This window comes from Panthera tigris, chromosome E3 (genome assembly GCF_018350195.1).
Source record: "Panthera tigris isolate Pti1 chromosome E3, P.tigris_Pti1_mat1.1, whole genome shotgun sequence".
NCBI classification, from domain to species: Eukaryota; Metazoa; Chordata; class Mammalia; order Carnivora; family Felidae; genus Panthera; species Panthera tigris.
In genome coordinates this window covers 16,270,060-16,285,386 of record NC_056675.1, presented here as the reverse complement: position 1 = coordinate 16,285,386, position 15,327 = coordinate 16,270,060, and the positions used below count along the sequence as shown (strand labels likewise).

General features: G+C 36.4%; 1 protein-coding gene across 3 annotated transcripts in view; it reads left to right on the top strand.

The window, feature by feature from the left end:
• The window catches only part of ZNF713 (zinc finger protein 713), a 46,726-nt gene that overhangs the window by 30,584 nt on the left and 815 nt on the right, over window positions 1-15,327 (top strand). For 2 of the 3 annotated variants that reach the window (XM_042971859.1, XM_015536174.2), the window contains exons 3-5: window positions 2,712-2,838; window positions 3,175-3,267; window positions 12,647-14,589. In XM_042971859.1, coding sequence (XP_042827793.1) covers window positions 2,712-2,838; window positions 3,175-3,267; window positions 12,647-13,704 — 1,278 coding nt within the window. In that variant the 3' untranslated portion in view covers window positions 13,705-14,589. Of the gene's footprint in view, window positions 1-2,711; window positions 2,839-3,174; window positions 3,268-12,646; window positions 14,590-15,327 lie in introns of those variants that run through there. The other variant, XM_042971860.1, reaches the window with a different exon arrangement.

Here is a 15,327-nt window from a genome sequence, read left to right as displayed (position 1 = left end):
ATAGTAAATGATTATAAATTACTGAATAAAATAAATAAATCCACCTGATACAAATTAATGAATGAGAAGGGAAACCTCTTCATCACAATAGAAAGCCAACTTATACAAAGAATGATGGAATTAGAAAAGTAAGCAACCATTATAAATGTAATTCATTCAGGCAAGAAGTATCAGTGCCAAAACTAGTGGATAAAAGTTTAAGGAACAAGATATTTACATAGTCTCAAAGTATCTCCCCCACAAGATACTTAAAAATTTCAGGATGAAATAGTAATTTTCTAGTAGAAATTGCTGGTAGATAACCACCTTAACCAAATTATCAAAATTGCTGGTAATGGAACGAGTCAATAATGTGTGCCTTCTGATAGGATTCACCGAGAATCCGGTATCCCTTCCGTACTACCTCTGCCAAAAGTGTGTGGTGTCAATCTACTCGTGAGGAGACATTAGACAAGACCAAACAGAGTTTTATTCTCAAAATAACTAGCTTATACTTTTCCAAATATCTATGTTATGAAATTTAAAGAAAGGCTCAGTAACTGCTGCAGAGTAAAAGAGACAAAAGATAGAAGACAAATGTAGTACATGGTCTTGAAATTTCTTTTGTTATAAAGGACATTATTAGGACATTTCATGAAATCTGAATTAGTATATAGTTTAGACAACAGTATTGTGTCAGTGCTAATTTCCTGATTTTGATCATTGTGCTGTTGTTACATAAGAGAATCCCTTGTTTAGAAAGTAAACACTGAATTTCTTAGAGGTAAAGGGGCATCATGTCTGCAACTTACTCTTAAACAGTCCAGAAAAATTATAGAAAGAAAAAGGTAGAGGAGAAGGAGGAATTTTTTTTTATTATTGCAGCTTTTCTTTAAGTCTGAAATTATGTCAAAATTTTTTAAGTTTAAAAACTATAATGAGGGGCCCCTGGGTGGTTCAGTCAGTTAAGCATCCAACTCTTGATCTCAGTTCAGGTCATGATCTCACAGTTTGTGAGTTTGAGCTGCAAGTAGGGCTCTGGGCTGAAAGCACGGAGCCTGCTTGGGATTCTGTCTCTCCCTCTCTCTTTGCTCCTGCCCTGCTTACGCACCTGGTCTTGCTCTCACTCTCTCTCTCTCAAATTAAATAAATAAACTTTAAATAAAATTTAAAAAAACAATCTATACAATATGTTACATTTGAGGTAAAAAAAAAGTGGGAGAGAATAAAAATCCATATTCATATTTGCATAAAGAACTTTGGGGAAATACACTAAAAATTATAAATAGTGATTATCTATTGGGAGCAAGAGCTGGATAGAGAGGAAAGAAGCCTGGGAGAGAGATTTTTTTTTACTACCTTTTTATATGTTTTTGTTTATGAACTATATTAATATTAATACATTATCTACCTAAAAATAGAATTCAAATAAGGATATTTTTTAAAAAGAATAAAATAGAAACAGGTAACCAAATGCAAAATCATTAGAAGGTATAGAAGGAAATAAAAAGTACTAAATAAAACAGCCAAAAAAGAACTACAAATGCAGGTATTAAAAAATGTAGACTATAATAAATTAAAAGTTTTCCTCACCCTGGTACTGCATGCAAGAAGCATGGGGAAAGTAGAATGGAAATTAGAAATAAAAGTCACAAGAGGGAAGATGTTCGTAGAAGCAGAAAACACATCTTTGTGGTATGATGGAAAGAACATAGTCTTAGAATAAGATTGAAGATAAAATCCAGTTCCTGCTATTTACTAGCTGTATGTCCTTGGATAAATTATTTAATTTCTTCCAGCCTTGGTGACTCATCTCTAAATTGTCTATGTCACTTAATTGAAATATATTTTAGAAGGATATGTTATCAAAGCATGAAAATTAATATAAGTAAAATGCCAGAACTGTATTTAAATATCGACTATTACCTTATGGGGGAAAAGACTTATTTGTAACACTACACTCATTCTGATGGGTTGAGGAGTTATTATACCCATGAAATGGGTGGTATTTGGTGGGGGTGGGAGACGGTTAGGTAGTAAGGGAAGAGGGGGAGGTATATATATTGTTTGTATGTGCCTGTGTTTGTATGGTGTGTCCCTTAAAGCAAAAGGATTGTTAAAAAGCACTGACAGTGGAGGAAATTTAGAAGTCACCCTTTTTTATTTGAATTTCCTACCTGTAACAAGGTAGTTTCTTTTTCTGATCCCCACATGCACCATGTGTCTTCTATTCTCAACCTGTTTGCCCTTGCTGCTTTTTTTTTTTTCCAACCCATTGGAATACTTTCTCTTAATTCTGTCTGAAATTTAAAAATCTATTAAGGATCTGTTGAGAATACACAAAATCCCCCAACTTGACACCTCCTTACACCTCAGTATTTCTACTGATCCTGGATTCTTTCATTTCTGAAATCTTACAGCATGAATTTCCTATAGTTTTTCAATTGTTTAGGTGAGGAGAGTCTTTCCCTTGCAACAAACTGTAAAAAACTTAAAAGCAAGCATTATTTCGTGCATGTCTTTATGTCTGTCTTAAAAGATGATAGACAGGTAGTAATTGTTGTTTTAAAATTTTTGACCTAGATTACTCAAGAGAGAGCCTTGAAGACTGGCAGCTCAACAGTTCAGACATCCTAACCTTTGCCACTGCCACTGTTGCACCTTTGCCCTTTCCCCAAAGGACCCCTGTAAAAAGCAGTGTCTGGCTAAGCAGGGTGTTCTTGATATTTCAGGAATCACTGACGTTCCAGGATGTGGCTGTGGACTTCACACGAGAGGAGTGGGACCAGCTCTACCCTGCTCAGAAGAATCTTTACCGAGATGTGATGCTGGAGAACTACAGGAATCTGGTCGCACTGGGTAAGGATGTTGCCCCTGTAAAACTAGAAACCATTCTAAAGGGGTTTGTTTCCTTAAGTAGTGAAAATTTCCAAAGCTTTTGTGAATATAGTTCAGGCCAGGACAGAATGCTAATCAATGCTTGGAGACAGAGGACCTTTGTTTCCTGCTGTTTCTCCTCAGGTAAAAGGTCTTGACTTTGTTGAGTTTGAGATGAGTAAGCTTTATTTTGCTGCCTCTGAAGTTTCCCCTTTCCAAATCCAGAGGCTCTAAAGACTAAAAAAGTTGGAAATGAGTTCTGAGAGACAGTTTTGTTCCCAGTATAAACTTCTTGGCATACATTTTTCCCATGAATAGGGCATCAACTTTATAAGCCAGAGGTGATCTGTCAGTTGGAGCAGGAGGAGCAATGGATGATGGAAAGAGGCAGCTCAGGGGACATTCGTGCAGGTGAGGAGCAAGCATTTGGGTATTTGCTGCTCAGTAAAGAGAAGCAGTCACTTTTGAAATATTCAACTGAGTGTGCTCCAAATCTCTGCCTCTGGGATTTAAAGAATACTGAGGACTTTTTAAATTCAGTTTATGTTTGACTTTTTTCCAAAGTGGAAATGGCTCTCTTATTTTTTTCTGATTAAACAGATAATATATACTTATTATTTAAAAATTTACACAACACAAAAGTTACTTTCAAGGTATTAATTTTAACATTCATAAATACCTTGGTGTTGTAAATCTCCACATAACATTTTCTGGGCTTTATTCATACATCCTCTCTCAGTATTCTTTAAATCTTTCTTTTCCATGTCAAAGATCCTCTGCCATTTTTACCTACTTTTCATTCTTTTTCCTTTTATTATCAAATTCTTTAAATTTGCCTAAAACCCATAACCTGAATTTTAATTCTTTAGATTATCTGTGTGATATGACCCCTGTCCTACCTGTACTGCTAAAATTGTTTACTTGGAGATTACCGCTAACTTCCTATCAGTCAAATCCAGTGGCAAAAAAAAAAAAAAAAAAAAAAAAAAAAAAAAAAAAAAAAAAAAAAAAAAATGGTTATTGTCTCCTATGACTTTGTTGCATTCGATTGTGTTGGCTTTACTTTCTTGAAATTTTCTTCCACCCTGGCTTGTGATACACACAATTCTTGTCTCTTGTAGTCTCAGTCTTGTATCTCTACCTGCTTCTTTCACTACCTTCTGTCCCTTTTCATTCTTCTAAAGGTATGTATTCCTACAGACGTGGTGCTCAACTCTGCAGTACATCGCTTTAAAATAGCCCTTCTGTGTCATTTTCCCATGTCTATATTTCTAGCCTCAGTATTTCACCCACATTCTCTTCCCAGATTTCAGATTATATTTTTGTTTATGAATGTCATACCATTATTTTAATTATTTCAAAACCTGGATTTGTTGACTTTATACTCTCTCTTTAAAGTATCTCTTTATTTTTATTCAATATATGAAGTTTATTGTCAAATTGGTTTCCATACAACACCCAGTGCTCATCCCAAAAGGTGCCCTCCTCAATACCCATCACCCACCCTCCCCTCCCTCCCACCCCCCATCAACCCTCAGTTTGTTCTGTTTTTAAGAGTCTCTCATGCTTTGGCTCTCTCCCACTCTAACCTCTTTTTTTTTTCTTCCCCTCCCCCATGGGTTTCTGTTAAGTTTCTCAGGATCCACATAAGAGTGAAACCATATGGTATCTGTCTTTCTCTGTATGGCTTATTTCACTTAGCATCACACTCTCCAGTTCCATCCATGTTGCTACAAAGGGCCATATTTCATTCTTTCTCATTGCCACATAGTAGTCCATTGTGTATATAAACCACAATTTCTTTATCCATTCATCAGTTGATGGACTCTTTAAATGAGAGGCTTCTTAACCAAAAAAACCCAAAAGCTTAGCTCTCTATTGTTGGCATACCACCTACAGTGTTCTGCCCAGTTATATTAGCAAGTAGTTGTCTGTTAAACATATGCCAGACACTGAGTTAGGTATTTTCCACTCTGGTTTATTAAGTCAAGTTAACCTACGCCATCTGTGTCTAGTGTCCACCCTGATTCTTTGCTCTGGCACCTGGTTTTCCCATTTAGACTTGGTTTTCTGTCATTCAGTCTTCAGCTTATTTTTCAGTGTGGCTTTGACTTGGCTGTCCTTCTTGCTTTTAGTTCTCCAGGTCATGTTAGGTAGGAATCCTTGTTCCTGTTTTAGTCTCATTGAACCTGAATTTTGGTCTGACCAGTGCTGCCATTCCATAAGTAGAGGCTAATAATTAAAACATTTTTTCAGGAACCCTAACACTTTCCCTGACAACAGTAGGTGACGTTATTTCTATGAATTTCCACACTTTGAAACCTGGGAAGTAAGAAAGTAAAGGAAGAAAATGAAAACTCCCTTCCCAGGTGAATTGCCAGCATAGGAACTTACAGCGGAAGACAAAGCTATTCTTTCCCTCAGGCACATATTTTTCCCCACAGACATATCCATTTGTAAGATCCACGCTCTTTCCCATTATGTCCCTATCCACAGACCCCCAGGTAGAGAAAATAATTGCTAACTTAGGAAAATTTCCAGAAATTATTATGTGCATGCCTAAGGCTCTTGGTTCACAGATTGGCTTGAACAAGTGATTTCCTCATATCCTCCTTGTCAGGAATCAGCAGCCTGGCAGTCTCCTCCAAGAAGACAGATTGCATTTTTGCATTATCCTGTAAGACACAGAGACACAGTGGCTGGTTCCTCTGATGAGGATGTGGCAAAACATTTCCGTTGATGAACTGATCTAATTCTGGCTTGCCCTCTGGGTTACTGCTTGCCTTTTTGGCATCTACTGATGCCTGTTTATCTAGAAATCTCTTCCAGATGAAGATGAGACCTGGAAAATGTCCAGTGGACTTAGAAACAAAGAAGTTAATAATTATATTAATAAGAGTGATTATATAAGAATGATCAGTTATACATTTTGAGTGAACAGGAAGTAAACAAGTAGAGCTGGTAAGTATGCAGTACTCTTATAAGAAGCCAGAATAATAAAGGGAGACAATAGAAAGCATATGCTTGAATAGAAGCTAGTGTCCAAAGAGGATTGTTCCAAGCAGGAATGGTTTTAGCTTGTTTGTAATGCTGAAGGGGAGGAGTTAACAGAGGGGGTAATTAGAAAATAGATACAAATTATGAAGCAATGTTCTAGAAGAGATGGGAGTGGGATTGGAAAGAAGGAGATGAGGGTGATTTTTTATGTAAATAATTTTGTTGAAGAAAGATTTGGGAGAGTTCACAATGGTTATTTCTATTTTCTCGGCAAAGTAGGAGGCAAGGTTGTCTTTTGAATATAAAGGAATCGGGGAAGGATAAGTACAGAACTTGAGGAGCACTTGCTTTAGCTTACTAAGGTCAACAGAAACTGACCAAAAATGAATCAAGAGATTACCAAGCAGCTTTGAGGGTCCAGATGAGATTTTGCCCTATGCATTTGTGGTTTCCAGTAACTATGCATATATTTGCCATTTCTCCCATTCTTCTTGGCACTGAAAAGGCTTTTTTAAATTTTTTTTAACGTTTTATTTATTTTTGAGACAGGGAGAGACAGAGCATGAACAGGGGAGGGTCAGAGAGAGGGAGACACAGAATCCGAAACCGGCTCCAGGCTCCGAGCTGTCAGCACAGAGCCCGACGCGGGGCTCGAACTCAGGGACCGAGAGATCATGACCTGAGCCGAAGTCGGCCGCTTAACCGACTGAGCCACCCAGGCGCCCCTGGAAAGGCTTTGTAGAGCCCAGGCTGAGAGCCTGTCAGACTGGTGGAACTGAAGGAGGAAAACTGAGAGAGAGTTTGTTAATTCAGGTGAGTTGACATAGAGTCCAAAAAGTGACAAAAAGTAAAGTAAGGCCTGAAGAGGACTGGAAACCAGAAAACAACAAACAAGTCAAAGCAGCAGAGGTCTTGATGAGATTAGAAAGCAGGTGGAGAGTGAATAAGGCCATAGTCTACTCACTGAGCCAGAGAGTGTGACACTGAGTTCGAGATTACTTGTATGGATCAAAGTTCAGATATAACTGTATAGCCAGGTAAATAATTGTTGAAATGAGATGAAGGTAAAAGCACAAACAACTATCAGTTAGAAAATAAGATGGAAGAGAAGAGCCCAATTAATAGTAACTAAAAAGATAAAACACATAGAAATAAACTTTTAAAAAGAAATGTGCAACACCTGCATGAGGAGAACTTTAAAACACTGACAGACACAAAAATAAACTTGAATAAATAGACATACCAAGATGTCAGTGTTCCTAATACACATGTGATGTCATCCCATAAAAAGTGCCTTCAAGATTTTGGGGGAATCTTAGATAAGCTCATTCTAAAGTTCATATTGAAAAACCAAAACACAAAAATAATCTGGAAAACTCTGAAAGGAAAACAATGAGGGGTTATCTCAACTAGATAATATATAGCAAAAGTTTATTAAGCAAAACAAGGCAACCAACTGAACAGAATAGAAAATCCAGAAATAGACCTAGATGTATGCAGGGGTTTAGTATCTGTTAAAGGCATTATTTCAAATTAGTAAGGAAAAGGTACACATCTTGGTAAAATGATATTGAGATAACTGGTATTTAAGAGGTAGACCTTTTTTTTTTTTTTTTTTTGAGTATAATTGACGCACAATGTTACATTAGTTTCAGGAGCACAGCTTAGTGAATCATCTTTATGCTGTGCTTACCACAATTGTAACTATAAAAGGTAGGCCTTTTAATGAATATTGAGTAGTCATCTGGAAAAAGATAAAGTTGGATCCATAGCTTACGCCTTAAACTAAGATACTCCAAAAGAATCAGAGACATTAAATGTAAAACATGAAACCATAAGAGCATGGAAGAAAACATAGGAGAAACTTTTATAACCTTGAAATGGGGAAGTCATTTCTGACTATGATTCAAAATCTAGAAGCCATAAAAGAAAAGATTTATACTTTCAACAGACACAAATCCCCAAATTCTGCATGGTATAGAATAATAAGCAAAGTGAAAAGGTAAATGGCAATGGTTGGGGTGGGGGGGAATATTTGCAACTTATATCAAAAGGGCTAAGCTCCCATTAACAAAAGGCTCCTGGGGTGCCTGAGTGACTTGGTTGGGTGTCTAACTCTTAGTTTCGGATCAGGTCATGATCTCATGGTTCACAGGTTCCAGCCCTGCATCAGGCTCTGCACTGTCAGTGCAGAGCCTGCTTGGGATTATCTCTCTCCCCTCCCTCAATCACGCTCGCTCTCTCACTCTCTCAAAATAATCTAATCTAGCCTAATTTTAAAAAGGCTCCTCTAAATCAATAAGAGGCCAACAGCCCAATAGAAATATACACATGTGAACAGTTCTTAGGTAAAGGAGTACAAATATGGTTAATGTAAGAAAAAATGTTCAGTCTCACTCATGATAAGAGAAACACAAATTGAAACTACACCAGATGACCTTTTCTCACCTATCAGGTTAGCAAAAGCCCAAAAATTTGTCTGCATACACTGTTGATAAGTCTGTAGGAAAGAAAGCACTCTCATACATTGCTAGTATAAGATGAACCACCAGTCAACACAGGATGTCTTAGATTAATCAAGGGGGTCTCCCTTTCCAGACAACCCTGTTTGGTATTGTAGACTCTTTGGATGAACGAACATTGTCTAGAATCATATGTTTGTGTAAACAGTTTTATGGGAACACAGCCACACTCCCTCTATCACTCATATATTGTCTGTGGCTGCTTGTACACTATAACAGCAGAGTTGAGTAAACAGTAACGCCCATATGACCCACAAAACCTTAAATATTCACGAGATGACCCTTTATAGAAAAAGTTTACAACCTCTGCTAAAACAATCATTTTTAATTATTTATAACCACCACTATCATCAAGAAATCCATTTTTATTGCAACTCATAAGATCAGTATAATCTATAAAATTGAGACAAAAGTTTTACCAAACACTGTTTATCTTTATTGCTGTCAGATGAACTCTGATAGTTTCTCATCTTTTCTAAGCTATTTTGTTTCAGTTTTTTTTCTTTTTAAAATTAAGACTTTATTTTTTATTTATTTTTATTTTTTGAAGTATTTTTTATATTAAATATAATTTACTATCTAATTGATTTCCATACAACACCCAGTGCACATCTCAACAGGTGCCCTCCTCAATGCCCATCACCCACTTTCCCCTCTCCCCCACCTGCCATCAACCCTCAGTTTGTTCTCAGTATTTAAGAGTCTCTTATGGTTTTCCCCCCTCCCTCTCTATAACTGTTGTTTCAGTTTTTAATTTATTGTTCTACCCAATAAATTAATGTCATAACTCACTATAGATCAGGGCATGTTTTTTAATTAACAAAAGGGAACTGGAAATACTACAGTGCCTTGCACATAGAAAGGGCAAACTTTTTAAAATTTGTTTTTCTCCCTCCCTTTCTCCCTAATTCTTTCCCTTTCTCTCCCTCCCTCTCTCTGTTCCTCTTTCCCTTCTTGTTTCCTTCCTTCCTAATTCTAAATAATTCAGTTCAAAAGGCATTGGATGAGGCTAAACATCAGGGTAAGTTGTTTACTTGATGAGATATACAGCAGTCCAGAAGGCCCTTCAAGATGTTGTTCAAGTTGCCCAGTGACATCACAACATGCTTAAACTGACCATGGTCACATCTAGAGGGTATCCCTTCCTGGATACAAAGGAGATCAGAGGTCTAGGTATCCTAGAAATCTAATTTTATCAGCAGCTCATAACCCCAAAAGTTGATCCAGGAAATATGGAGTCAATGAAGACAAACAGTAACCACTTGAGACTACAGCAAACTCCCTGTTTTTCTTCATGTAGAGCCCTTAGGCTCCTGCAAGAATAATGAAAGCCTGATGAACCCCTGCAATAAGCTAGAGAGGCTTAGTCTGTAGCCATGACCAAGATATTACACCTGCTTAGTTTAGCACTTGGGCATAAAATAGATTGCATGTCATTCTCACAGTGTAGGCAGGCAAAGCTCTTCTGCTTCCATGTATGAAAACACTTTCTTCCCAGGTAGCACTTTTTCTGTAATCTCAGACAGCAGAGGATCAGGCAGTGTAAGAGGGGAGTAGGCAATAGTACAAAGTAGGACTTGGGAGCTTCAATTAATGATTGGGTTCCTAGCCAGGTAAGGCCAAACCAGGAAGAAAGTACACAGTGAATAATGAATGAACAGCATCTCTGCATGCTGTCTTATACATGGCTTGATAAAAGTATTCATCCTTATCAGAGCCCACCCTCCTTTTAAGGAAAGTTGCAGTCATGTCTGCTAACATGGGGCCTTAGGTTAGGTGAGGAGCTAGAGCAAATGGACTAGAGTTTGTTTTTCACAAATGCTTTGAAACTCAAGGTGATCATTGTCTCACTTTGGAGTCTAGATTCTGTTCCCTGGCATCTCACTGGGATGTAGATAGGCAGCCTTGTGATTGCAGATCTGATGTGCCTTGAAGATATTCAGAGTGGGGGAGCAGTGTTTATATAGCCCATGCATAGTCACTCCTGTTATCAGTAGATGAAAAGTCTGTCCACCAGCAGCAGTTTTCCCTTTTCCCTCACAGAGGCATAGAAAGAAGGCAGTCAACAAAAATGGCCATGAATATGTTGATCAAGCCACCATGTTTCCAGGAATAAACAAAAGTTTCAGAAGCTAGGCCATAGGGAATGAAGGCCCTGAACTCTACTCCTAGGCAGAAAATGTGTCTTCAAAGTTATAGCCAGTCATTCGAAACATTTTAGAGCCAAAGTCCCTAGGCAAGACAAAAGCATTTGGGCTGAAAATAAAATCCGATTGGTAATCTGGTTGAAATGATCAGTGGGTTTAAAATGAATCTTCTAAATCACTATTTTTTTCCACATACAATTTTAGACCAGAGTATGTTCTGTTTATGTATCTTTTTGTATATCTTTAAGCAAACTGATTGGTTTTTTACAATTTTCTTTTTTTCTTTATAAAATATATGTTTCATGTTCAGCCAACTATTCTTGCCATGCTGTTTGTGATAACAGTAAGTCCAAGGTAACCTAAATGTGATTGATTAAAAATACTTTGACATATCCAGAAAATTGGATATTTTAAAACCTTTAAAAATTATATGGAAATGTATTTGTTGACATGTAAATGTGTTCATAATATGCAGTAATGTAAAAAAACAAAATACAAAACAGTATTATGATGTAATTCCAGTTTATTTTCCCAAGACAGTTGTTGACATTATTATTAATGGAGCCCCCTTTTACTCTCAAGTGTCCTAATTAGGATGATAATTGTATGTGCCAGCTTCAAGGGCAACACTCCTTCAGCTTTTATATATACATTCCCTATGGTTGGAAGACCAAGACTAGTGAGTGACTCACATTTGAGAAACCTAAAGCAGTCTAAGGCCCAAGAACAGCTAACTAATGAAATGGCTTTTGTAGGTGAGCCAGAGAAACTGTTGAGTTAGGATCTGTCTGTACTATCCAAGTTTGTTAGAACAAGGTATCGTTGAGTGTTATGAGTCAGGCAACATGATCTTGGATCTTGTCCAGTAGGATTCACGCTGTAGGGCTGGTCTGAAGGGACTATCCAAACTAGAGCTTTATCTGTCTAGATCATGGAAATGAGAGGAGAGAGAGAGGTCCAGCTAAAACCTCCCAAGAATCGTAAAAGTTCCCAAAGTGAGTCCTATTTAGCTTTCTGTCAAGCTGAGAATGTGAAGCCACTCAATTATACAAAAATTGGCCTTTCTCTTAATCCCTCCCTCCACATGACTCCTACCCTCCAACTCTTGTTAGAAGGGAACTAAACAACACTTAGTAAGTGAAGGAAAGAGTGGCCAGGGAAATAGTTAAGTGGGGAAAGAAATGAGAGAGTAGTCAGGGAAAAATCTAGCAGGAAGAAAGTAGGGCAGGGGAAGAGGCAGGCAGTGGGAGGAAAGGAAGAATATGACTCTATAACAGCCCAGGGGAAGAGAAAGGGATTAATTTTGGAACTTTGATTATTAAACACATGACTAAAATTTTTAATTATTGAATAGAGACTGTGTTTGAATGTAACAGGAGTATCTGTTATCTAAGAATGAGGGGAGAAGCCATGGAACCTGCCCAAATCTTCATCTGGAAGCAGAATAAGAATACCCCCACTAAATTAAGTTCAAAGAAGTGGTAGGAGGCTGAAATAAAATTTTGTTTTTATCACAATTCATATGATTTACATTTATATTTGTATGAACATAGGGAAAAAATCTGGCAAGACAGCCTCCAAACAGCTCCAAACAGCTGCCTCTACAGATTGGAATTCTTACTTTATGCATTTCTACATTATTTGAATATGTTACTAAAAGCAAGTATTCATTTTATCATTTTAAACAAAAAATTAAAATAGGAAGAAATACATACTTTTTCAATAAACAAGTAGCTGACACTACATAAGGATAATCCACAGATGAGATTTATAAGGGCTGGATCTGTCTTCTTCCAGTAGTCTTTCCTCTGATACCTCCTACCTCTGAACACAGATCTTTCTCTGATATTTCTTACTCTCCTTTCCATTTCCTTTCAACTGTGGATACTCCTGGATGATCTTTTCTTATGATTACCACACATGTTTTAAAATTTCCCCCTGCTCACTGCTTTTTGTGATCCTTTTATAGTCTTCCCCCTTGTTACATGGCCATATTTTAAAACTTATGCCACATATGCTTTGTTCATATTACTTTAAGTCTCACTTGGTAATTCATTGTGCAACAATTTCTTTTTCAAAACAGAGAAGATGGCAAAGTATTTGTATGTTCTGAATTTCTTTTAGGTGGAGAGAATAGACCTGATATCAAAAAATCAATTCCAAACCAGAATATTTCTGATGAAAATCAAAACCATGACATGATAATGGAGAGACTAACAGGAGACAGTTTCTGGTACTCCATCTTAGGAGGACTCTGGGATTTTGATTACCAATTAGAGTTTAACCAAGAAAATCAGCAGAGACATTTAGCACAAGTATCTTTCACCCACAAAAAGATCACACAGGAGAGAAGCCTTGACTGTAATAGATTTGGAGAAAACTATAATGTAAACTCAAACCTTATTATGCATCAGAGAATTCCTTCAATTAAAATACCCCTTAATTCTGACACACAAGGAAATAGCATAAAACATAATTCAGACTTGATTTACTATCAGGGAGACTATGTAAGAAAGAATCCTTATGAATATAATGAATGTGGAAAAATCTTCAATCAACATATTCTTCTTACTAATCATATTCATACTGAAGAGAAACCCAGTGAATGTGGGAAAGCCTTCAGCCACAACTCATCTCTTACTCAACCTCAGATAGTCCTTACAGGAGAGAAGCCCTATAAGTGTGATGAATGTGGGAAAAGATTCAGCCAGAGGATTCATCTTATTCAACATCAGCGAATTCACACAGGAGAAAAACCTTTTATATGCAATGAATGTGGGAAAGCCTTCCGTCAACATTCATCCTTTACTCAACATCTGAGAATTCATACTGGAGAGAAGCCCTACAAATGTAATCAATGTGGTAAAGCCTTTAGCCGTATCACATCCCTTACTGAACATCATAGACTTCATACCGGAGAGAAACCTTATGAATGTAGTTTTTGTGGGAAAGCCTTCAGCCAGAGGACACATCTTAATCAGCATGAGAGAACTCATACAGGAGAGAAACCCTATAAATGTAATGAATGTGAGAAAGCCTTCAGCCAGAGTGCACATCTTAATCAACATAGGAAGATCCATACTCGGGAGAAATTGTGTGAATATAATAAATGTGAGAAAACCTTAAGTTCCAGTCCTTCTCTTACCCAGCAGCATATAACTCACAGGGGGGAAATCATATGAATATATAAATATAGGAAAACTTTTGGTCAGATCTTTTCATCCCCTTGAATATCAAATTATTCATAGAGAAGAGAAAATTTATAAATAAACTTTTAATGCATAGAAACCAAATAAATTTAGATCTTAAATTAGCATATTCCCAGGAGAGGTTATAAATAGTGAAAATAATTTATTTTATAAATAAGGTAATATTGGGTCATGTTCCAAACATGATATAAAACTTTTTTTAATGATCAGAAATCTTATAGGCAATAATCTGAAATTATTCTCCTGTAACTTTTATGATATAAAGTTTTTAAAGTATGTAAACATTGATTACTTAAAGCAGTGATGTAGTATAACCAGTCACATAAACTTGAAATAAACATAAAAGCAATATTTCTCAAACCAGCCATTTGTTTCCTTTACAGTTTACTTAATATTTTTCCTTAAAGGGACTCAGAATTTTTAGCATTGCCTAGGAAATATTATTTGCAGAAATTATGAGTTTTATATGCCAATTATATTTGTTCTAAAATAAATAAACATATTTATTTATCAAAATACATATATAACTTTGAAATTAAAAATATCTGTTTGATGTACTACCTAAATCTTCTGTACCTTTATTTGAAATACAATGTGACAGGATATTGGCAGTGTTTGTTTTCATTTCAGCAACTTTTGCGTTTTCGTCAACTTATAGGATCATTTTAAGAAGCATGTTGGAGGAGACTAAGGGTCATAGTGATGAACTTTGAAAATGATTCAGAGAAGCCTACTTTTCTATCCTGTTGTTCTAGTTTTAAAATTCCCTCTAGCAAACATAGACTTTTTTAATTAAAATGGGTATTTTTGTGTGTTTGAATAGAGAGTTTTTTGTTGTTTTGTTTTGTTTTGTTTTGTTTTTATATAATGACCAGGGGCTAAGAATCCCTACACTTCCCTACACAACTGTGAAAGACAAGAAGTAGAAGACTATACCAGATGTTGAGCTGTGGTGCCATGATGAAGCTGAGAACCAGGGAAGAGCCTTACTGGCTTATATAAATAACTAAGGAAGTACTAATAAATTGGCCTAAAAATTCATCTTATTTATATAAATTTATTTATGTAACACCTTTTTCCAAAAAGAATTTAAAGTAGTTAATTTTTTTTTATGAATACTGTCCTGTGTAACAGATAATCACATTTTGATGTTACAAAGCATTATAAATGTAAACTGTCATAAGCCACAAATAAATACATTTTTGGGGCTGCTTCAGTTTCTTGGTTTTCTGTTTTTCTCTTTCCTCAGGCATGGCTTGAAGAAGCCATGAGGCTAAGGTAGAAATGTATTTCCCCCTTGCTTCCTCACCTTTTTTCTTCTAACGTAGCTCCCATCTCAAGACTTCTCTTTTTTTTCCCCTCTGAAGGACTAGATTTTATAAAGTTCTTGAGTCAAAGCTGAAATGATTTAAAGACACTTAAAAATTAAAACACTAAAAGAAAGTAATAAAATGAACTCATTTCATCACAGAAGTTAAACTTTTCAAAGTACATTTACGTCCTGTGCATCAGCAGTGTGCAACAGTTAATAAAACCATGAGTTACTATGGTCAAGGAGAATTTTTAATAACATTTTGTGCTCAGATGTCTGTGTAG